Source organism: Stigmatopora nigra, chromosome 4, assembly GCF_051989575.1.
Source record: "Stigmatopora nigra isolate UIUO_SnigA chromosome 4, RoL_Snig_1.1, whole genome shotgun sequence".
In the NCBI taxonomy this organism is placed as follows: Eukaryota; Metazoa; Chordata; class Actinopteri; order Syngnathiformes; family Syngnathidae; genus Stigmatopora; species Stigmatopora nigra.
The window spans coordinates 18,455,335-18,480,710 of NC_135511.1; the positions used below are offsets into that span (position 1 = coordinate 18,455,335).

General features: G+C 37.3%; 2 protein-coding genes across 3 annotated transcripts in view; one reads left to right on the forward strand and one right to left on the reverse strand.

The window, feature by feature from the left end:
- The window catches only part of scarf2 (scavenger receptor class F, member 2), a 29,460-nt gene extending 19,724 nt beyond the window's left edge, over positions 1 to 9,736 (reverse strand). For both annotated transcript variants that reach the window (XR_013326083.1, XM_077714982.1), the window contains exons 1-9: positions 9,307 to 9,736; positions 7,654 to 7,712; positions 6,831 to 6,932; positions 5,563 to 6,082; positions 4,364 to 4,582; positions 3,941 to 4,069; positions 2,781 to 2,884; positions 1,372 to 1,486; positions 1,037 to 1,134 (exon numbers count right to left, since the gene is read on the reverse strand). Coding sequence is in view for 1 of the 2 variants with exons in the window: in XM_077714982.1 (XP_077571108.1) it covers positions 1,037 to 1,134; positions 1,372 to 1,486; positions 2,781 to 2,884; positions 3,941 to 4,069; positions 4,364 to 4,582; positions 5,563 to 6,082; positions 6,831 to 6,932; positions 7,654 to 7,712; positions 9,307 to 9,416 (1,456 nt within the window). In the remaining variant the exon portion in view is untranslated. The remainder of the gene's footprint in view (positions 1 to 1,036; positions 1,135 to 1,371; positions 1,487 to 2,780; positions 2,885 to 3,940; positions 4,070 to 4,363; positions 4,583 to 5,562; positions 6,083 to 6,830; positions 6,933 to 7,653; positions 7,713 to 9,306) is intronic.
- A 2,463-nt stretch (positions 9,737 to 12,199) lies between these two features.
- Positions 12,200 to 22,695, forward strand: prodhb (proline dehydrogenase (oxidase) 1b). The gene is made up of 14 exons (XM_077714984.1): positions 12,200 to 12,623; positions 15,739 to 15,947; positions 17,668 to 17,693; positions 17,787 to 17,873; positions 17,954 to 18,018; positions 18,288 to 18,404; positions 18,476 to 18,549; positions 18,676 to 18,757; positions 19,284 to 19,376; positions 19,462 to 19,608; positions 19,702 to 19,877; positions 20,745 to 20,843; positions 20,936 to 21,024; positions 22,189 to 22,695. Exons 1-14 carry the CDS (start codon positions 12,282 to 12,284, stop codon positions 22,377 to 22,379), a joined length of 1,797 nt encoding a protein of 598 aa, XP_077571110.1. The 5' UTR covers positions 12,200 to 12,281; the 3' UTR covers positions 22,380 to 22,695.
- Positions 22,696 to 25,376: the final 2,681 nt, after the last annotated feature.

Below are 25,376 nucleotides of genomic sequence, written 5' to 3' on the forward strand. Positions count from 1 at the left end.
ATACTGTTTAAAATCGAAGTACTGTTTAAAATCGAAGTACTGTTTCATATCGAAGTACTGTTTCATATCGAAGTACTGTTTCATATCGAAGTACTGTTTAATATCTGAGTACTGTTTAGTATCTAAGTACTGTTTCATATCGAAGTACTGTTTAATATCGAAGTACCGTTTCATATCAAAGTACTGTTTCATATCGAAGTACTGTTTCATATCGAAGTACTGTTTAATATTTAAGTGCTGTTTAATATCTAAATACTGTTTAAAATCGAAGTACTGTTTAATATCGAAGTATTGTTTAGTATCGAAGTACTGTTTAGTGTCTAAGTACTATTTAATATCTAAATACTGTTTCATATCGAAAGTACTGTTTAATATCGAAAGTACTGTTTAATATCTAAGTACTGTTTAGTATCTAAGTACTGTTTAGTATCTAAGTACTATTTAGTATCTAAGTACTGTTTAATATCTACATACTGTTTAGTATCTAAGTACTGTTTAATATCGAAGTACTGTTTCATATCGAAGTACTGTTTAATATCTAAGTACTGTTTAAAATCTAAGTAGTGTTTAATATCGAAGTACTGTTTAATATTGAAGTACTATTTAATATCTAAGTACTGTTTAATATCTGAGTACTGTTTGATATGGAAGTAATCTTGAAATCAAGTATCTTGAAAACAGTAGATATTTCGAGATTAAACTCTCATGAATATAATTTTGACAGCTGGTTTCAACAGTACTTAGCAATTAAACGGTACTTAGATATGAATCAGTACTTAGGTATAAACAGTACTTATATATTAAACTCTCTCTCTAAGATATTAAACTCTCATGAATATAATTTTGAGATCTGTTTTCAACAGTACTTAGACATTAAACAGTACGCTCCAAAAGATTCCACAGAAGGCACAGTAGCAAAAAAAATAGAAAATGTAAAAAAGGCAAAACAAAACAAAAGCAGACAGGCAATGTCTGGCGGACTGGCGGGCGGGCGGCTCAGCGTGGGCTGAAAATGAAAGCGAGTTTTGGGGCTTACCGACAACTTTTGGCAGTTTCTGCCTCCTCAGTGGAATACGGGGAAGTTTAGTGCTGATTCGGCTAAATCGGCCACACAGGATCCACTTGGCTTTTTTGCTGTTGGAAGAGTTGTCTGGGTTAGATCTGAGGTGGTGGAATGGATGGATGGATGACAGCATGGAAATATTAATGAATCATACAAAAAAGACTCTTTATTAGACTTGGCTACCTCAACATGGCTCCCTGTGCACCGTTAGCCTTTAATATGATTTTTTTTAACCTGAGACGTAGCAAAAATGCTCCTTCCATTTTAAAAAAAGGAAAGGTATTCTGGGAATCGAACCCAAAACTTACTTGTGGTCATCTTTGTGCCGGTAGAGGCAGCAGCAACACAGCAGGGAGAGCAAAACAATCAGCAAAAAGGAGACCAAAGTTCCGGCCGCGATTACGCCCATGCGTTGGTTGGGTTCTGCGAAAAAAACAAGCAATTCTGACCATCTATAGATTTATATATATATTATATGATGACATCATCATTAACTCATCGACAGTGACAAAAAATGAGGTTTTTCTTGATGAAGTCCATTGATATGAATGCTGAAACTGCAAAATGCTAAGGTGAGGCTAATGTATAGCGTTGCCGTTTAATGCAAGGGATATTTGAATACTTAAACATGTGTATCTTAGATTAGAATTATAGTTCATCCCGTATTCGGGAAATTTCCTTGGTTGTGGTAATAAGACAGACACAGAAGACATTGTAGACCTAGGTAAACAAAATAAAATAATACAGTAATACCTTGAGTCTTTACTTATTGGGAATTTGCATTTTTTTTCACCCAAAAAAACAACAGTAATCCCTCACTTAGCGCAAAATCACTACTTTGCGATTATTTTCCGATATTAAATACACTTTAAAAAATACAGTAATCCCTCAATAATCGCGTCTTCACTTATCCCAAATTCACTATTTTGCGATTTTGTTCCGATATAATTTTTTTTTTACAAAAACAGTAATCCCTCACTTATCGCGAATTCACTACTTTGCAAGCTTTCCCCCGCTATTAATTAATTTAAAAAAAAAAAAATCCCTCGGTGATGACGTCTTTTCACTTATCGCAAATTCACCATTTTGCGATTTTTTCTGATATAATAAAAAACAAAAAAATACAGTAATCCCTCGATTAGTCACTTGTTACGAATTCACTACTTTGCGATTATTTTCCGCTATTAATTAAAAAAATAAAATAAAAAAGCAGTAATCCCTCACTTGTCACAAGTAAATTAACTACTTTCCACAATTAATTTTAAAAAATAATAATTCAGTGCTAAATCCTTGTAGCAAGAATGGTTTTCCGCTCACAAGTTTCAATTATTTACAATCAGAAAATTAAAACCAGTCAAAAATTGAGTGGAAATGACTTTCTGGACAATACTAGAATCGTGTCCAGTTAATAAAAAGTCCACTCATGGTTTAACTTTCTTTTAGTTGGACTGGACGCCAAAAAACGCAGCTCACCGGGGAGAGAGCGACCGGTCTGGAAAAGATATCGAAGCCCTACACACACACACACACACACACATGGTTTGTTGGTACTACATGTACAGCCAAGTGCTAGTCATTTAAGACACAGTCGGATCAGGAAGCTTACGGCTTTTTTTTTTGGACATCTTAAGAAAATGTTCTTTTGGTCTCGAAGGCAAAAAAAAAAAAAGACAAGTTCGCTTGAGGACAGTGTTGGAAAAAAAGTGTGTTTTCTTACGGAGATAGCAGGCTCCCGACACGGGGTCGCAGTTTTTATCGTGGCAGGGACACGTTCGGTTGCAGTTGACTCCGTATTGTCCGGGTTGGCAAGTCATGTTGCAACTGTGGATGAGAAAACAAAGATTTTAGAATCCTTCAAGTTAAGATTTGAGCGTTTTTAACTAAATTAAATATTTGGGAAATGGAAATCAAGAGATAAAATACCCGAATTGGAGAAAAATGTATTTCTAGAGCCCCTTTTAGGCATTAATCACGAGTCTGTTTTTATAAATATGCTAGAAAAGACGCATTCCGTCTAAAATAGGGATGTCAAACGTGACCGGACATTTCGTCCAAGGACAGTTCGTCGCCAGATTCGCACATTTCTGATAAAATAATTGTATTTATTGCCTTTTATTTTAAAAACAATCGCAAAATAGGAAGAGTTTCGTCTGTAGTGTATTTAAAGACCAGCACATTTAGTACTTGTACACGCCCACATTTATATATAAAAAGAATATGGGAATTTCCTTTGTCTTGTTTAATAGTGGTTAAGGTTAGGCCAACTGTCTGGCGACGAAATGTCTGGGGGACGAAATGTCCGGTGACAAAACGTCCAGTGACGAAACATCCAGTGACGAAACGTCCAGTGACAAAACGTCAAGTGACAAAACGTCCAGTGACGAAACGTCCAGTGACGAAACGTCCAGTGACGAAACGTCCAGTGACGAAACGTCCAGTGACGAAACGTCCAGTGACGAAACGTCCAGTGACGAAACGTCCAGTGACGAAACGTCCAGTGACAAAACGTCCAGTGACGAAACGTCCAGTGACGAAACGTCCAGTGACGAAACGTCCAGTGACGAAACGTCAAGTGAGAAAATGTCCAGTGACTAAACGTCCGGTGACAAAACGGCCCGGTGACAAAACGTCCAGTGACAAAACGTCCAGTGACAAAACGTCCAGTGACGAAATGTTCGAGTACCAACCAGACAAGCCAACTAGACCTCACATGGGCCGGTCCGGTTTATCTTTGGCCCCCAAAGTTCACTTCCAGGCAGGCAAGACTAGCATTGACCAAATGTGAACTTAAGAAGAGATCTGATGCTAAGTGTTGACATATTTAGCCTTTATGTGCGCAGTTGTCTAGGTGCAAAGACTTTAGCGAGGCCGACTTACTAGATTCCGTAAAATCCGTGGTCGCAGAGGCACTCTCCCGTGACGCCGTGACAGTTGCCGTTGAAACAGTGGCTGCAGTTGTTCTGGCAATTGTCGCCGTACGTGCCGTTGGGGCAACGCACTTCACATCTAAGAAAAGAAAAAAAGGAACAACAAGGTCAACGCCATTAGTCACGGGGCGTTAGCGCCGCGGACGCTAGTATTACAACAGTTAGCTACTCGTTATAAAGTCGTGAGCAACGTTCCCTCTAATTTTTCACCAGTGAGCATAGTGACGATTTTCCTAAGCACACTGTGATGAAATGTCCCAAGTTACCCACCAAACATCGGCAGGAGTGTTTCTAAATTGACATACAAGCTCAGTCCGAGGATAAACTAAGGCCGTATCTCAAGGTAACACTGTATTAATAGCTTTTTCTTTACCTGTCCCCAATCCAGCCGGGGTTACAGTGGGCGCACTTTCCCTGAATGGGGTCGCAATGATGTCCGTCCCGACAGGTGGGGCAGACTTCCTGGCAGTTGTCGCCAAAGAATCCCTTGGAGCAGAGCTGGTCGCAACGCGTTCCGTTCCAGCCTTTGTCGCAGGTCACGCAGCGTCCTTCCGTCACCTTGCACGGTTGCTGCCCTTTGCAATGGCCGCATCTAAAAAAAAGGACAGTCGATTGGTCCAGGTGCTCGGACTTTTGGTCGTCAGTCTTTTGGTCGTCAGTCTTTTGGTCGCCGGTCAAGTGAGAGTTTACTGTTGAAACCAGCTCTCAAAATTATATTCATGAGAGAGTTTAATATCTAAGTACTGTTTAATATCGAAGTACTGCAGAAACCAGCCCTCAAAATGTTTTCATGAGTTTAATATCTAAATATCTACTGTTTTCCACAGTACATAGATATTAAACAGTAGATATTAAACAGTACTTCGACATAAAACAATACTTCGATATTAAAAAGTACTTAGATATAAAACAGTACTTCGATATTAAACAGTACTCAGGTATTAAACTTTCTTAGATATTACAAAGTACTTAGATATAAACAGTACTTCAATATTAAACAGTACTCAGGTATTAAACTCTTTCTTAGATATTAAAAAGTACTTAGATATTAAAAAGTACTTAGATATTAAAAAATACTTAGATATTAAAAAATACTTAGGTATTAAACTCTTTCTTAGATATTAAAAACTACTTAGATATTAAAAAGTACTTAGATATACAACAGTACTTAGATATCAAAGAGTACTTAGATGTTAAACATGACTTAGATATTAAATTCTCTCTCATGAATATAATTTTGAGATCTGCTTTCAACAATAAACTCTCTGTCACCAAAAGACCGGCGATCAAACGTCCGCTCACGTCCTGCATGTCTTTTGAACATGGGAAGAAACCCAGAGAAAACCCACAAAGCCCTGTAGATAACATGCAAACTCCACACAGGTGAACTGAGCTGGATTTAAACCCAGATCCCCCTCTGTGAGGCCGACACACTAACCACTTAGCCACCTTGCCGCCCTTCCAATGTATATATTTTCATTTTTCTTCATTTTACATAGTTTGGCTGAGGCGGCTTATACTCGAGTACGATTGCAACGCAAGAGTCAAGAAAACAGGGTTAGCATTCCTTACTTGTTTCTGCAGTTTTGCCCGTAGAATCCGGCGGGACAGGGTTCCCTGCAAAACTTCCCGCGGTATCCCGGGGTGCAGGTACACGAGCCGTCAGCAGGGTTGCACTTCCCGTGGATGCACTGGCAATAGCGCTCGCACCTGGGACCCCACATCATCTCCCGGCAAAGGCAGCGCTGCGAGAACTGCTCGCAGGGCGAGTTGTTGCAGTTGCACTGGGTGGCGCAATTGCGCCCCGTCCAGCCGGGGCTGCAGGCGCAGCGCCCCGTCATGGCGTCGCAGGCCGAGTTGACGCTGCAGTAGCAGTTGTTGTTGCACTGGGGACCCCAAAAACCCGGGTGGCACGTGCAGAAACCCGAGTCCTGGTCGCATTTGCCCTTCTGGCACATGCAGGAGTTCTCGCAGTTGGGACCCCAACGGTTGTGGTGGCACGTACATTTGCCCGTTAGGTCGTCGCATTGACCGTTGGGGTGGCAGTTGCATTTGCCCTTGCAGTCCGGACCCCAAAACTGGGCCGGGCACTCTGCGGAAAGGGAAGAGTTTTAAGTTATATGGTTCATTTTTGGGAGAGAAAAAAAATACTCTTTGTTTACGTCACAGGTGTCAAAGTGGCGGCACGGGGGCTAAATATGGCCCGCAGCATCATATTGAGTGGCCCGAGAAAGTAAATCAGGAGTGCTGACTTTCTGTTTTAGGATCAAATTAAAATGAAGAGTATAGATGTCTATTAAATTTCCTGATTTTCTCCCTTTTAAATCAATAATTGTCATTTTTTATTTCAAAAATAATTATGATAAATCTAAACATATATAAAAATAAACATGGCCCGATGTATATTAAAATTCTTGATTTTCCCCCTTTTAAATCAATAATGGTCATTTTTAAATCATTTTTTCAAATTAAAATGAAGAGTATAGATGTATATTAAATTTTCTTATTTTCTCCTTTTTAAATCGATAATTGTCATTTTTTAATATTTTTTTTCTCTTTTTAGTTCAAAAATCATTTTGTAAAATCAAAAAATATATATAAAAAAGTTCAAATAAACATTGTTTTAGATCTATAAAATTGAATATTCAGGGTTTTTAATCCAGTTCTTTTAATCCATTTAAAAAAAATCTAAATTTTATATCTAAGATAGTCCAGCCCACGTAAAATCAAGTGGCCCAAGAACCAACCCGAGTCTGACACCCCTGGTCTATGTAATTAGCGTTTAAGCGAATCTTTTCCTTTGTCTTTATCTGATCCGGCACAACTCGCCGCTGCCTTACTTGTATCACAGCTGGCTCCGAAGTATCCATGACGACAGCGACACTCGTTGGGCCTGACGCACACCTCGTTTTCCTTGCAGGTGAAGTTGCCTTCGCAGAGAGCTTGGGTGGGGGGAAAAAACAGAAAGGCACGTCATTCCATGCCAACAGCATATTATGTCTACATTGGTACCTCTACTTACAATATTATCTTGATTCTACAAGTGGTTTGCTCGCTCAGAAGTAGGATATTTTACATTGAATTAGCATAATTGGCTACTTGATCTTTAGTACAGATCTTTTCCATATTAGAATTACTAATGGGAGTTCAGCAACAATACATATGTATGCACGTAAACACAAACTTGACAACGCCAAATTATGTTATGCACACTCAGAAAAATTCAAGATAAAACACCGGGATCAACAAAGGCACCTAACTCAGGAACCACTAGCCTTAGCTAATTAGCCATGGTTCTGGACCAGGATGCAAAAAAAGGGTTCTAGGCTAGCTCAATGGCCGCCTCCCATTTTGGGGCACTCCGAGTTCGGGGTGGACTGACTTAACCTGTCCGCCTGCAGGATGCTAACCTCGCTAACTCAGCTTCCTTGTAGCTAATGGGAAGCTGGCCAGGTATTGGGCGATAGCCAATGGGAAGCCGGTAAAGTATTGGACGATAGCCAATAGGTTAACAAACTCCACCACAAGAATTTCAAATAAAATCATATAAAGGACATACATTTTTGTTTGATTTTGTAACTTGGATCGTTCTTTGTATCTTGGAACCAAAGTTTTCCTTAAATAGAGGTACCAGAGTACATTATGAGTGAGCGTAAAACATACGTGTCAGGCATTCGGTCCCCAGTTGAGCCCATCCACGGCAGCAAACCAAGCCCGTCGTTCTGAAAAACAATTCCCAAAGTTTCAATAAAATGGAGGCTAAGAAAGTTCACCTGCTGTGAAACAGCAGAGGTATCAAAAGTTGCCGCCACCACGCCCATTCTTCTTTTTGGTTCACATCTGGGGAGATTAAACAAGGCGTTATCGCGGTCAGGCACATGCTGCGCACATGCTAATCTACGTTAGCGACGTGACTTGTTATCGTTTAGTCTTCCCGGGATTTTTTTTAAAGGGAAAAATGGCGGAGGAGGCTAAATATATAAAGGGTCTGTTGCCAAGTTGTTGTTTTTTTGGTGGGACTGTCAGGAAAAGACAAATCCGTCTCCCCGTTCCCCTGGCGAGCGTGACCTTGGCGGGGGCGCCGCAACACGTCTGCTGGCCCCGGAACGTTTTTTGGAGACGCCAGTTCCTTTTAGACTTAACGTTGTTTTTAATTCTGACAAAACGGCGCGTGTTAAACATCAACTTCTGGGAGCTTTCACTTGAAATAAGAGAAGCAAAGTGCGTGTTTACAACTCAACTGTGCCTGATGGAATACATTTATTCCCCTTTGCCTCTCCAAAATATGATAAACTGGCGTATTTTCCACACTATAAGTCGCTAACGACTCATGTTCATATGATATATTTTAATGTTTTTCTTGGTTTCTGATGAATTAAAAAACTATTCCATTTTGTCCTTCACCAAAGTATGACAATTGGACGCATTTTACGGATTATAAATCACACTTTTTCCTAGTTTGGGTTTGACTACAACTTATATAATTCAAAAACTAACCCCGAAAAATACATCTAGTACCCAGTCTGACCTATATATACATAATTTTTCATTTCATAGTGTATTCTTTAGTAACGTTTGTCCAAAAAATACATAAATGAGCGTTCCAATATGAAAAACTAGAATAGAGTGAGCGCTGGAGAACTTCAACTGTTAACTCTGTAATGCAAAGACATGTCCCGGAAATGCTGACATGTGATCATAAATTCATAACTACACCCCCCCCCCCCTAACCCACACACACAATCATTTGACAGCAGAGCGAATAAGGAACATACCATTAAATTAGTAGTAGGTGGCAGTAATCGATATAAAATGAAGGGAGATTATGAAAAAAAGTCCATAAAGCAAGCACCCCCCCCAAAAGAATTATGATATAAAAGTTTGATTTTAAGAAAAGTGTGGGAGGATATTAACAAGGATGTCCAATCCAAGACAAGTGAGAGAGTTGGCATCAATCATTTAAAGTCTGAGAATGATCAAAAAGTTTAACATAACTCCCATCCATAACAATCGACTCCAGGTCAACAACAGCGCCCCTCGTGGTTAAAAGCAAACACTGCAAGCCAGATGCACACATCTGGATTCCCCCTTTTCTTCCTAACTGTAGACTCAAAACGGCTCAAAATCATTTTCCGGGAAGGAAAAATCCAATCTAACCTTTTAAACCCAAATAAAAATACTATCAGACTAAAGCACTTTAAAAAGAAAAATAAACCCTTTAAAAAAATGCATGAGAAAAATCCTGCACTCATGAAAAATTGCAAAAAAATCCTTTAGCACACCAAACGTGAAAACCAATAAAATCTCCATTCTTACCCAGCTGCTCTGCACACATTTCTGCCTTTGGCTCGGAGTTGCTGACTGGCAACGACGCTAAAAAGGAGAGCAAGCACCCCCGCAAAACCCCAAAAGTTCTTCACTTCCATGGTAAAAGCATCCTTCTGCTTTTTTAATCCATAATTTTTCCTCGAGTTTTCTTCTCCGACGCACTTAATCCCCAAATAGATCTCCCAATCCAACGGCGTCCAGTTCGATTCCCAAGGCAACTCGGCTCGTCCGCGTACGTCGCGCCGTTACTTCCATCAAGTGTTCCTCTTATTTTGCAAAAGAAAAAGAGCTTAAAAATCCCCCCAAAAACGGACAGAACTCCTTGACTTTTTTTGGTCCTCTCAGGAGTGGCAGGAGGGAAATTCCTGATTTGTTACTCTGTCTTCTGCTGCAATTTACATAAAGCGTGCGCACCAGGGTCTGCCCTAGCACCCCCCTTTTTACGGAAGAAAAACTGCAACGCAAGAGCCATTCAAAATAAAGCAAATATTGGGAAAATAGGCTTTTCAAATACAAATAAAAGGGGGGAAGGTACAAAAAAAATACAGAAACAAAAAGGTTAAACCCAGTAAACAAATTTTAAAAACAATTAAACGGAAGTTATGTACTTAGTCATTAAATAAGTTCTGGTTTGTGGGAATCAAGAGTTGATTTAGGGGTGGTGCAATAGCACCCTCTGCTGGTGTTACTGCGTTAGTGGTTCTCAAATGTTGACGACGCAAGAAAACAGTGCAAAATTCATAAAGTGGTATTAAAATAGTATAGTAGATCACTGGTGTCAACGTGACGGCCCGCGGGCCAAATGTGGCCCGCTGCATCATTTTGTGTGGCCCGGGGAAGTCAATCATGAGTGCCAACTTTGTGCTTTAGGTCAAATAAAAATAAAGAGTATAGATTTATATTACATTTTGTGATTTTCCCCCGTTTAAATTAATAATTGCATTTTTATATACATTTTTCTGTGTTTTTAGTCCAAAAATGATTTTGTTAAATCTAAAAATAAGCCTTACCCTCGATTCAGTCATATTTTTTTTTGTGTCCGACTAAGGCGGCTTATATGCGAGTAAATAAATGAGACGGCAATTTGCTTAAAGCAACACTGTAGGCCATTTTTGGTTATGCTATCCAATTCTGAATATGAGTAATAAAGTTGCATAATGTGTTCAAGATAAATTTGTAAATAATTGTACAAGTGCGGGCTACTTGAGTACATTTTACCATTCTTCATTATCTTGTAAAGATATGTAGTTACTTACCAGTTAATGAGTTGTTTTCTCTTTAGAATGCTTTTATTGCCATTATACAAGTATAATGAGATTTTTTATTGCCTTTATTTACTACTCAATTATGTTTAAGACTGTTTTTTTTTTTGGTCTCCTTTTTAAAACTTTGCCCAATTGTTCTATTGCAACTTTTGGGGAACTCAACTCACTTTTGTATAAGATTAAATTAAGTATGGGTCGATAAACAAATACGATACGGTAAATTAGTTTTTGAGTAGTTTTAAGTACTTAAAAGACCAAGAAAAGCCATTTCATAACTTTTGTTTTCTTAAATTTGACTAGACTTGTTTTAAAGATACTATAATCACCTTTTTATATGAATTAGATATCTAAAAATGCGTAAATAAATATGCCTTTGCACTATATTTACCTTTATTCATTATTTTGTAAGTATATTATTACTTGCCTGTTTAACTTCTTTTAATTCTTCATTATTTGGAAGACTGCCTTTCTTTTTAAAACTTGCTTAAATGAGAATAATTGCACTTTTGGGTTCCTTGACCTATCTAAGTAATAAAGTTACATAATGTGCTCCAGATAAATATGTAATTGGGGGTGATAGTGATGTAATGAATGAGTTTCAGAGAAGTGACTCCCTTTTGCTTAATACTCAATTATTTGGAAGAATTTTAAAATGACTTTTTGAAAAACACATTTCTCCAAATTTGACTCAAATTGTTGTTAAAGAACTTAGGCATAACTATTCACCTACTTATATGAATAATACATTTAAAATGTGGTAAGCAATTAACTATTTTATTATTATTTTTCAATATTTTGTAAAAGGTATGTAAGTGTTTGATTAGATCACTATTTTTCATTTTGTTTTCAGAAAATTTTGCTAGCATTTATTGTTATTTTGAAGAGTTTACTATTTATTTAATTTAAATAATACAAATTACCCTGATGTTTCTGAGTGATTATTTGTAAATAAAATATAGCTTAATGCCATTACACTAAATTTTGAGTGGTGAATACCATTGCTTTTAAAAAATATTATTTATTGAATATGTATCTGTTCGTTTGTTATCTGTGCACTTTCCTTATTATCAATTTTTTATTTATTAGTCTGTATGTTGTTGTTATGTGCATTTCCCTTCTCATACTATTGACTACTTCTTTCTTATTATTATAATCCCATACTTGTATAATATCAATAAAACCATCCAATCCATTCATTTTCGCCTCCCCTATTTTCCCAACATTTATCAACAAGATAAAAAGCTTACATAACACCATCGAGATAAAATCGTAAATAGCCATGCTAGCTAGTTCCAATTCTTTATCAAAGACATTAACTTCATATCAGTTTTTGAACGTAAAGTTTTGCTAGTAGCGCCGCTACTTACAATTCTTTATCAAATACGTTAGTCAGTTATCACTTTTATAGATTAGCTACCGCGTTTATTTATGTGTTCGACTACTTTAAGGTAGTTTTGTTGTAGTACGCTCGATGTATTTATTTATTTGGGGTGAAGTAACCCCGTATGCCAATTTGTAGCTAGCATGTCAATGTGTACTTAAAAGTTAGCCAATGTCCTCTGGGGGAGTGTTATTAAAGACAAAAGACGTTTAAAGACGTCACTGGCACACCCCCCTGATGCAAACGAGAAGTACTCCCGCCCAGTAAACACTCCAACGTGACTTCTCTCTTTAGCTTCATCCACATTTGTTCCCCTCATGTTACCGGTCGCATGTGTCACGCGAGCCCGGGCCGAGGCGCCCCTCAGGCGGCTACTCACCGGCCGAAGACCGCGACTCCCCGGAAGTCCCATAGCGGCGGCGGTGGTAGCGGTAGAGGCGTCCGTTCGGGCCCAGCACACGCACGTCGACGTCGGAGGTCGGCATGTTGAGGCAGGGGATGGACGTTCGGCTTTCTCCGGGCGGCCGAACGGTGAAATATCGGTGGACTTTGAGCAGACCAGAGAGGCTTACAAGAGCAAGGACTCCATGGAGCTGCTTCGAAGTCTGGTGGTCCTCAAGATGTGCTCCTACGACGTCCTGGTTGATAAAAACCAAGAGGTAACAACAACAATAAGAACAACAAAACAACCACCAGAATATCTATTGAGGCCAGTTTCCCTTAATAATATAGTGTGAAATCACTAAAATAACTAGTATATGCTAATCCAGCCATCTTTTGATGGATGGGTCCTGTTATAAAATATTTTATAATTATCATCACAATGTACAAATATGCAAATGAGTATAATAAAACAATTTAGGATGATGCTGGTTTCACCGTTATTGCTAGTACACATGCTGAAATAAAGAATTATGTAATTCTGCATTAGCTAATCATTCACATTGCAATGTTAAAATGACCATTGATTAATTCATTAACTCATTGACTGCCATATACATCAAGATGATTTAAATTAGGAATGGCGGTGATTGTGACCAATCCTTTTGGACTGGAAGGTCGGCAGCGAGTATACGGATTGGACGTCTGCCATCATGATAGTTCTTCGTTTGAAAAAGTACTCAAGAAATAGCTTTAAAATGATGAATAACACCTGTAATACCCACATATAAGCCGTATGTACAATTAGGAACAAGTTCCAAAATTATAAATAACACAAAGTACTCGCATATAAGCCTTATGTACGATTAGGAACAAGTCCCAAAATGATGAATAACACTTGTAATACCCACATATAAGCCGGATATACAATTAGGAACAAAGACTACACATTTAAAAAAAACTTGCAAATGCCACAGATAATATAATGTATCGGCTATAGAAAGTACATTAAATATTGGATATGTAGGCATAATAAAATTATTACAAAATACACCAACACATGGTTTGTTTTTAAACAGGGGACAAACAAAATATGGAGGGAATCTGCGTCTGTCAGGTCTGGAACTCCCACTTCTCGCGTTACAACTTGTTTTTCCAGCAAGCTAGCGACTGTTTTTGGCTCCGCTATCATTTCCCTTCTTTCATGTCAAAGTTATACGATCTGGGCAGACTGGTCGCCACGCAACATCATCTTGCGTCCAGTCGCCGGTAACAAATTTGTTGACCTAGCAGAGCCCTTCCAAGTTGCACATGAATGAATGAGAAACATGCCTGGCTGAAGAATGTGTTATGTAACGCAACATGTGAGGACATCTTGTTCTTGCTGGTTTATTTTGGTAGCCTTCTGGGGTAGAGGAGACATTTTTAAGGGCTTTGGAATTACTCAAGAATAACCACACGTGACTTTAATTGTTTTCAGAACACTCAATGTCATTTGATAGGACTTTTTTACGACTATAATTTGCACTAGCCCAAAAAAATGCACAATAAAGATGGCAAATAACTATTAAATCGTACTGGAGGAGGACAAGTCACATTTTTTGAGGACATTTTAGTCCCGCAGAGACTGAAAAAACTACACATTATCTTAAACACTTTAAAATGGAGAACAAAAAAAACATTTACATTTTCAATTTATCCTCACAAAGGGGTGCTGGAGCCCTTTCCATCTCCCGTTCAGGCAGAACACCCCCACAGACCGGAACGGACCCCCGAGCGTACCACTTTTGGCCCGCGGGCCACATGTTGGACACAGAAACATTTACATTTTCAATTTATCCTCACAAAGGGGTGCTGGAGCCCTTTCCATCGCCCTGTTAGGCAGAACACCCCGACGGGCCGGATCGGACCCCCGAGCGTACCACTTTTGGCCCGCGGGCCACATGTTGGACACCAACGCTTTAAAACCAATTTTTAGTTTTAGTCAAAAATACACGTAAATACGTGTCTTACCTGATCTTAACCACACTTTAAAAATGTTTGACGTACGATCTAAAATTAATTACCGTATTTATTGGAGTATAACGCACAAAATTTTGTACAAAAAAATAAAATTCAGCAAACTTTGGTTGTACGTTATACAAGGATACCGGTGAAACACTGCCCACTGGCGGTAACAATGTGTTCAGCATGGTGTAAGCTGCAAAAAAAACTGCAAAATTATTTTTTTAGTCACAAATAATGGTGCGTTATACTCAAATAAATATGGTAAGTCATCATAACATAACATTGTTATAACATCTGGATAAAATTATAAATAAAACCAGGCATCCCATATTGGATTGCGTAAGATTTTGGACCAAAAAAAAGCTTTAAAAGCATCCCAAAAGTCTGCACCCTTAAGTTTTTCATTTTTTTTTGGCAGTACATTTTGCATTCATGAGGCATAAATAATAAATCCATAAGGGCGCTCTATCACCTCTTTTCAAACCATTTTTTTTTTTTTACAGAAATGTCTGCCTTGAGACTTGCCGAGAAGGGTAGCGCTTTTTTTCCTAAAAAAAAAGTTTTTGCACGTCAGGCGAGTTTTGCTTTCAAAACACGTCGAGACGTTTCGGAATGGCTTCCCGCCGCCGTCATCCGATACTTTCGACAAGATGTCAACGCTGGAATATTTCCTCGTTTTTTAGGCCAAAAACGGGAGAATTTTCAGATTTTGGGAGCCGTTTATGGTCCGACTGGCAATTTTTTCGGTGACACATTTAAAAAAGAAAGCTAGCGTAGCTATAAGGCGCAATGCATTATAAGGCGCACTGTCAATGAATGACATTTTAATATTTTTTTACATATATAAGGCGCAATGGATTATAAGGCGCAATGTCTATTTTGGAGAAAATTTAAGAGTTTTAAGTGCGCCTTATAGTCGTGAAAATACGGTTATGTTTTTTTTAAATACTAGTTTCCTTTTCGTTACAAAGACAGTCAAAAAACTTTTTGGTTTTGGTTTTCACTTAAACTGACGTGTCATTGAAAAGGAAGAGAAGGCAGGACTTTCAAAATAATGGAGAAGAGGCTTATCAATTACTTTGAAAGTTAAAGTCAACATCATTATTAATATCTAAATACGAATAATTGTCATAAAATCTTGGAAAACGTGCAAAATGTCAAAATGATTTAAAACGTGATGTCATGGTAAGTTAAAAATGGAGAACCAAAAACCCAAATGTTCAACATTGACATTTTTTTTCATGTAAATTGCTAAAAACAAAACAAAAAGTTGCTTTGTTTTGATAAAAAACATTTTTTTTTATACAAAATGCATATTTAGTAGTTTGGAAAAAAACTGTCGTATTTGACGGCTAATGCTACGTCACCCCTTTTCTCTGTGCTCAGATCATGGATTTTGGGAAGAAAGTTTTGGGTCAAAAAGCCTTCAATCAGCTGATGAAGATGACATTTTATGGACAATTTGTGGCGGGCGAGGATCACAAAGCCATCCGGCCTCTGGTCCAGAAGAACCTGGCTTTCGGCGTGGGTTCTGTCTTGGACTACAGTGTGGAGGAGGATATCAGCCAGGGGGAGGAGCTACACATGGCAATGGAGTAAGCAACTGAATGCATGACTCTAAAATAAGACCATTTCAGCAATAGAGAGCCAATGAGTTAACCCTTTAGGTGTCAAAGTGGCGGCCCGGGGGCCAAATCTGGCCCACCGCATCATTTTGTGCGGCCCGAGAAAGTCAATCATTTCTGTTTTAAGTTCAAATTAAAATGATAGATATAGATGTATATTAAATTTCCAGATTTTCCCCCATTTAAATCAATAATTGTCATTTTTTAATCACTTTTTCTGTGTTTTTAGTTCAAAAACCATTTTGTAAAATCTAAAAATATATTTTAAAAAAGCTAAAATAAACATTGTTTTAGATATATAAAAAACGGAATATTCAGGGCTTTTAATCCACTTCTTTTAATCCATTTATTAAAACAAATATCTAAACATTATATCTAAAATGGGCCGCTGTATATTAAATTTATATTCAATCATTGTCATTTTTTAATCAGTCAGTTTTTAGTTCAGAACTCATTTGATAAAATCTAAAAGTACATATAAAAAACCCCTCAAATAAACATTGTTTTATAGCTATAAATGTATTATTACATATGAATTATCCCCTTCATAACTACATGTACATTATGTAAGCATTCCTAGCCACATACGGCGAATATCTCTACCCTGATTGGCCGCTTGAAGGATGCCTTACGTTCTAGGAATTTTGTCACATGAGGAGCTAGGGCTCATATGATTCATTTCATAATTCAGCGGACACCCAGCGAGACAAATGGACTTGTCATTGCGTGGATGCTAATAATAACTGCGACCTTTTAACTTTTCATAGATTGCCGAGGTCACCATCAAAGAAAGCTGGCCACGTGTCTTTAAAAGTGTTTAAGTGATGCAGACGTACGCCGACCGGTCAGATGATTTAAAGTTCAAATTTGCCGTACGTTATTAATAACAAGAGTCAGCCGGGTGAATTATGACTTTGGAAGAAGACGCTCACGTTTTGCATGTTTTTTGTCGATTGTGGAATAATAATTGTGCCTTCGGGGAATGGAATTCATGTAAATTCATTTTGTGGAAATTGCAAACTTTTGGGAAAAAACGAGGTCACCATATATCATTTTTAAACTGGTAATATGACAAATATATTCTGCGAGACTCGATTATGAAAGAGTAATAATACAAAAAAATTCAAATGAGCTACTGAGATCTTGTGATTGCGCAATCGCGGGATCCTTCTTATTGGTTAAAAGTAACCAATCAAACAAGAGCTAACACTCATCTGACATAAATTCATAATTTGCATGTTCTATTAAAATATTTTTTAAGATTTTTATGTTATGTGAACTGTGGAAATAAAATATGAAATGACCGTATTTTCTGGACTATAGGTCAAAAACATGCTATGCTCGAAAGTCAATGTAAGTTTAGCCGATAACTATGGGATGCCGATAAAAAAAATAGCTGACAGGTATGGGGTTCTGGTTTCGATTCCCTTCAGTATGGAGTTCTGCATGTTCTTGAGTGGGTTTTCCCCGGGTATCCTGGTTTCCTCCCACAATCCCAAAAACATGCTAGCTAGGCTAATTGGTCAAACAATCTAAATTGCCCAACGCTAGCTATGATTGGTTGTCTTCCACCTGTTAGGTGGCATAGGCTCCGGCACCCCCGCATGAGGATAAGCGGTTCAGAAAATGAATGAAAAAATAAATGAATTTGTCTAAAATGTCATTTTTACTCTTGTTTCTTCTTATTTAGCTCCAGCCAATCCAGTGCTGAAAAAGGTAAGTCCCGCCTACCGTTTTATTACGATAAAAAAAAATCACATACATTCCGTTATTTATGCTTATTTTAAATTGTATTGGCGCTTTTGTTAGGTGAACTCCACAAAGAATATTTCTACGCAGACGAGAGTAAATGTGACCAACACATGGGAACCTTCCTCAAATGCATTCAAGCCTCGGGTAAGAAAATAAACCCGAATAATCAACAATACAATTTTTTTCACAGTACTATGACTAAAATTGATTAATATTTATACTAGGCGGGGGTTCCATGGACGGTTTCTCGGCCATTAAAATGACCGCTCTGGGCAGACCTCAGTTTTTGGTGAGTTGCGTTTCAAAATCATGCTAAAAATATGATTTTTTTTTACAATAATTTGAGTGTTTTTTGTGGGCCAATAATAGTGAGTCTCAGATTTTAAACAGGGGAAATTAGCACACCCAAAATGTGTTTTTTTAATCCAATTTGAACAACGCTAAGGGTGAATTTATTTTAAAAAAAGTTGAATACCACCTAATTAATTTATTTTAAACCCATATACTTGTACTTGATAGCGATAGCAACATGCTAACCTTCTGGATTTGTCCTCCAAGCTCCATTTGTCGGAGATTCTGGTGAAATGGCGGCGCTTTTTCAACTTCCTGGCCTCCAAACAGGGTCAAGACGGATTGGACGACTTGGATAAAAAATTGGACGTTAAACAGATTCAGGTGAGACTTAATAATAATTAATTTTTCACAATATTTCATCCATACTTACTTTTTCTTACTTGTACTTGAAGGAATTTTTAAGCAGTGTGGGTGGAAAAGAAGCCTTCTTCAAGATGCTAACGGCGCATAGCGACAAAACTTCAGGGTGAGAAGAACCGGCCCTATTTTGGAAAAGTTAGCATTTTAAAACAAACTTTGACAAGTGCTCCAAAAGTCATAAATAATCATTTTTAATGGAAATAACACTGTCTGGGGCGCTTTTTTTTGGCAGGATGTTGGACCTCACAGCTTGGGAAAGACTCTTCACAGATAGAGCCCAACTGGAGGAACCACTTGTTGTCCCAAATGTTCAAGTTAGTACTTCATACCAATAGCTCTAATAACGCTAGCTAGCTGTAACTGATTTTGTTGTCCAAATTATACGGACCAAAAAGCCTCTAAAAATTGATATGCAGTCCTACAAAAATGAATTGGTTCCAGGAATTTTTTCCTAACTTGAAAATTTAGTAAGTAGATGTGTACTTTATATGTAAAATATCAAATTTGTTCCCTTGTCCTCACAAAACTACCAACGAAACCCTTTAAAATGGGTCAAAATGTCCCAATTTTGTATGATTTTGATGTGAGGAAACACAAAAATTAGAGAAAATTATAAGAAAACAATTTATTAATGTCTTAAAATAAATAAAACATGAAATATGCCCTCCACCATTGAAATATTTCCCAAAAACCGTCCACTTTGTAGTACATTTTAGACTATTACGTGTGCCCTATGTGTGTGTGTGAAAATATGTGCCACTTTGAATTTGTACCCATTTTTTAATTGTTAATAAGGGAAATTCAAAATAAAATAATGGCTTTTTGGCTTGTTTTGCTCAGCTGGGTGAACTGGAACCTCTTCTCAAAGACTTCACCGAAGAAGACGAAGGACAATTGAAGAGAATACTTCACCGCATGGATATTTTAGCAAAGGTAAATTTGACGAATGCCATTTCTCAGAATGTTGGAACGGATGTCAAACAGCAACAATCGTATTTATTTTTTTGTCCCTTTTCAGCACGCTGTAAAAAATGGCGTCCGCTTAATGGTGGACGCGGAGCAAACTTACATGCAGCCGGCTATCAGCAGGCTAACGTTGGAAATGCAGAAAGTTTACAACAAGGACAAGCCTGTCATCTTCAATACCTACCAATGTTATTTGAAGGTCAGAACACCCTGTGTATACCCTTAAAATGGTAGAATTTTACAATTTCTCGCATATAAGCCGCACTCTTAAAAGGTCAATGTTTGTACGCAGGACGCTTTTCACAACGTCAGTTCGGACGTGGATTTGTCTCGGCGGGAGGGCTGGCACTTTGCGGCCAAGCTAGTGCGAGGGGCCTACATGCACCAGGAACGGGAAAGGGCGCTGGAGTTCGACTACGAGGACCCCATTAACCCGGACTACGAGTCGACCAATGAAATGTACCACAGGTCAGTTTCAGAATTTGTTCTTCAGACAAAAACATTTGCACAATTTACTTCTATAAGGGACAACCTGTCCTTAGCTTAGCTAGCTAAGCATATTGGACTATCTTAGGATATTGGACTATCTTAGCATATTGGACTATTTTAGCATATTGGACTATTTTAGCATATTGGACTATTTTAGCATATTGGACTATTTTAGCATATTGGACTATTTTAGCATATTGGACTATTTTAGCATATTGGACTATTTTAGCATATCGGACTAGCTTAGCATATCAGACTATTTAAGCATATCGGACTGTTTTAGCATATCGGACTAGCTTAGCATATCAGACTATTTAAGCATATCGGACTGTTTTAGCATATCGGACTATCTTAGCATATCGGACTATCTTAGCATATTGGAATAGCTTAGCATATTGGACTAGCTAAGCATATTGGACTAGCTTTGCATATTGGACTATCTTTGCACATTGGACTATCTTAGCATAGTGGACTATCTTAGCATAGTGGACTATCTTAGCATATTGGACCATTTTAGCATATTGGACTAGCTTAGCATATCGGACTATTTTAGCATATCGGACTATTTTAGCATATCGGACTATTTTAGCATATCGGAATAGATTAGCATATTGGAATAGATTAGCATATTGGACTATTTTAGCATATTGTACTAGCTTAGCATATTGGACTATTTTAGCATATTGTACTATCTTAGCATATTGTACTAGCTTAGCATATTGAACTGGCGCAGTCAAAAAAAACAATAGATTTGAAGGTCTTAGTATTAAAGTTATTTTTCATAAGGGAATCCAAATGGATTATTTTTGTAAAATGTTTACTTTCAAATTGTGTGTCCACATTCAGATGTTTGGACTTCACACTAGACGAGATTGCCCTCAACAAGAACGCCAACGTCATGGTGGCGTCTCACAATGAGGACACGGTCAAACACACGTTACGGAGGTACGTTTTTTCTTGTTGTTGTTTTTGTTTAAACTCGCACCACCACCTTTAACGATCATCCCTGTTTTTTTGCCAATGTTTTTGTCCCTCAGAATGGACGAGCTGGGTCTCTTACCCCGGGAGAACAAAGTGTTCTTTGGCCAGTTACTGGGCATGTGTGATCAGATCAGCTTCCCGCTGGGTGAGCAAAACACTTACGCACTTACGCTAACCTCACGGCTAACCTCTCCGCATTTAATGCCATGGTTTCAATCCAAAAACTGCCTGGTGACAGATGGGCCGAGTCACCTCGCCAGAGACAACTTGTCTCCGTCAGTTCTGGCCTTGTTGTTTGTCAATCAAACCCGCCAGCGGGACGTTGTACGCTCCGCCTGAAGGGATCTTGGATCTCTTATAAGATGGTTGAATTTTTAGGGGTTGGTTTTTAAGGCCTTTTACAATGGAATAGTGTAGTTTAGTGGTTTAAGATAAATTAAAATCTGATTGAGAAAAGGTTTTTTGGCTAAATGTCAATGGAAATCAATGATTTAACTATGGATGCCAAAGTAAAAACATTAAAATACTTTTTTTTTGGGTTGAGCAAGCATATAAAAAATATACATACAGTAATACTGATATACGAATATTGTGGATAATGTAGCCCGATAATGGAAAAAAACAGAATATGGACTAAGAATTTTAAACGAACATTAAACTTTGAATACTACCTTCAAGACAAAAATCAGGGAAAACACAAACTGACAAAAACGAAACTACAACTTAAAAAAAGTATATATAAAGAATGTGAGCACAAGAATATATAAACATATATAATGTGTTTTTGTAAGAGCTGAATGAGGGTTCAGAAATAAATAGACATACTTTATATATAAACTGCAGTACTTTTATGTCCATTTTTAATTCGTTTTTCCCCTAAAGTGACAATTAAACAAATTGTAATAATTGACCATAGTGTATTATCGCTTTAACGTCAATTTTATTTCACATTTTAGATACAATATCTCCATTTTTCTTAAATAAATGGATTAAAAGAACTAAATTAAAATCCCTGAATATTCAATTTTTTATAGATCTAAACCAATGTTTATTTTAGCCTTTTTTAAATATATTTTTAGATTTTACAAAATGATTTTTGACCTAAAAACACAAAAAATGATTAAAAAATGACAATTATTGTTTTAAAAAGGGAAAAATCAAGAAATTTAATATCCATCTATACTAATTTGATCCTCAAACACAAAGTCAGCACACACCATTAACTTTCCCGGTCCACACAAAATGATGCGTCGGGCCAGATTTAGCCCCCGAACCTCCACTTTGACACCTACCTATACCATTTTTCCAGGTCAAGCTGGTTTCCCCGTCTACAAGTACGTCCCTTACGGCCCAGTGAACGAGGTGATGCCCTATTTGAGTCGGAGGGCCCAAGAGAACCGAGGCTTCATGAAGGGGGCCCAAAAAGAGCGAGCGCTAATATGGAAGGAGCTAAAACGCAGACTGACCTCCAGGGAACTTCTCCATAGACCGCTCTACTAAAAAAAAAATGCCTCCATTTTTTTCTCCCTTCTTTTATTCCTCCCTCCTTTCCCATTCGCCGACTCTATCGGCCATTATGTTTATGTCCATTCTTCGTTTTTACCCTGCAAAGTACTCGTAGCCATGGAGTGGGTATCTCGAGTACTCCGACGGGACTCGTCAAATTGTCAACAAGTAGATATTTCTATGTTTTTTTTCTTCTTCTTCTTTTTAGAGGTAGGGACAACGCACAAATAATTGTTTTGGTTTAAATGGTACTCAATAAAAGGACCTTTTGTTGGGGTAATGATACCCACAATGCATCTTGATAAGGTGATTAGAGGCTGTTCATGTGTTCTCATTAGTAATCGGGACTAATCACATAGTTTTTAGGGGATTAGAATTGGGGGTATTTTAATAATGTACTGTATTTTGATGTACTACAGTAATCCTTTGATTATTTTGGCGTTGCTTTATCGCAAATTTTAGATTTTTTTTCAATATTAATGACTAAAAAGTTCCAATTTTCAAAAAATATTCAATTTTTTAATTGTCACGACTATGTCTGGTCTGCATTAACCCAGATTTTCGAGGGATTACTGTACTTACTACCTTTAACGTCCACCAGAGGGCAGTGCATCCTCCCAGGACAAGATTTTCTCGCATATAGGCCTTATTTATCACCAAAAAAATGATGACTGAATCAAGGGTACGGCTTATATGAGCACAAATTATACTTGACATGCACAAAACTCAAAAACTCAAAAATAGCATTTTTCCTTCAAAATAACACATTTGTACTCCCTATTAAAACCACGAATATGGAGGTGAAAATTATGAATCAGGGGAGGCTTATACGAGAGAAATTGTCAAATTCAACCATTTTAAGGGCACGTCTTATACGCAGAGGCGGCTAATATGCGAGAAAATACAGTAATATACATTAAGTTTGTAATTCCCAACCCGTTTTCTTAATATTTTCCCTTCAAAGTAAGATATCTGTACTCCCTATTAAAACTATGAATATGGAGGTGAAAATTATGAATCAGGGGGCAGCTTATACGCGAGAAATTGTCAAATTTATCCATTTTAAGGCAATTTTAAGGTTACAACTTATACGCAGAGGTGGCTAACATGCAAGAAAATACAGTAAATACAACACTTACTTACTTTAATACTCAATTCAATGTCTATTATGAATGTTTTAATTGCATTTAATACAAAATACAATTTGTTCTATGAGTGTGTCGCACTCTACTTGTTTTTTAGCAACGTAATTTGGGCCAATCAACTTGTTTCCAAGATATATATTATACAAGACTTTTCTCAATCCATCCCAGAATTCCGCCACTTAAGTTTCTACTCAAGTTTTAAGAGCTGCTATTTTCGATACATTCCGTCAGCTTAATGAAGCCCCGCCTCCCTTTTGATGCCAGACGAGCCTTTTGGCCAAATTCTTTAACAGAGACAGCTGCACTTTACGTTCAGATAATTTTGTAGGCCGCCACCAGTCAGTAACGGAAAAAAAAAACGCTAAATTGCGCCTACATTAAAGCCGGGTGTTCCGTAATGGAGGCTAATTTGCTTGACATAATGAAAGTTGACTGGTTTTACATCCTTTTGGGGTTCTCGGAGTCGAGTTGAGCGCCGCATGGTCGCACGTGATTGTGAAAGCGCGCCTGAAGGTAATACGCTCACTTGCCTGGCGGTGGCCCAGCAATCGTTTTTTCGCTTAATTGTGTCGAATTGCCGCCACGTGAAACGGGCTGAACAATTGGAAATGCGGATGGATTTATTCGCTGCCAATTGGATCGTCAAAGACAGAAAATTTGTTGGGATAACTTCTCCGCACATTTGCGTTTTATGGGAATTCTTGACGTGAATTTGGGTCATTGAAGACTAGGAAAAATGTATTGTTTCTCACTCTCATTGTGTGTCTTCTCGTAGTTGATTGGCTGGCAAGACTTGTGCTTGTTTTATTTGTTTGACTGATCTTGTGTTGTTGCCATTGTCGACAAGGGTAGCCGACGAATGAGTTTATACTTCAAAATAAATATAGTACCTCTATATACGAATGGAAGATTCAACTTACAAAGTTTTCAGGTTGTGAAACACAAAAGTAGGGCAGGTTTAAATTGAGCTGCTTTTTAGTTAATTGCTTGGTTTGGTGTTATGCAGTAATCCCTCAAATATCGCGGCTTTAATACATCACACATTTTTTTCTGGGGGAATTTTTTTTAATTACTATTTTTTGTAAGTTCATAAAAATGTGAAAATTCATGTTGAAACTCGCAAGGACACCAAATTGTTTCTTATTATCATTATTATTAAAACAATAATTCTAAAAATATTATTATTATGATTAAAACTATCATTAGTATGATAAAAATATTATTATTATTATAAAAATATTATATTGTAAAAATCTTAGCATAAAAATATTATTATCATAAAAATATAATTATTTTTATTAAAGTTATTTTATTATTGAAAGTTATTATTATTAAAATTATTATTATTATTATTATTGAAAGTTATTATTATTATTATTGAAAGTTATTATTATTAAAATCATTATAATTTTTTATTAAAATAGGGGTGACCATACCTGGCGAATTGTAAATACATTTTTCTACCAAACTGGCCTACTTTTATCATTTTTTAAGGGGTTTTAGTAACAAGTATTAAAGATTTCCATATGCTAATTCAATGAAAAATGCAGCTCTATAAAGTTACAAAACAAATTGTGTAATCAATTGATTTAGTAAGTAGAAGGAAGTACCATTGTACATACCCAGTTCCGGAGGAGCCTCTTAAAATGAGACGATTGGACTCTATGACGTCTCTTTACTTGATGGTATCTTTCTTGGGCATCTATGGCAAATAAATGAATGCATATATTATTATTATTGCCTGTTTATCTATACATGATAATTATATTTCATTATAAACAAGATCTGCAATGAATGACAGTAGCAAAGGAGAGAATATGAACGAAAAAAAATGCCAGTAAACAAA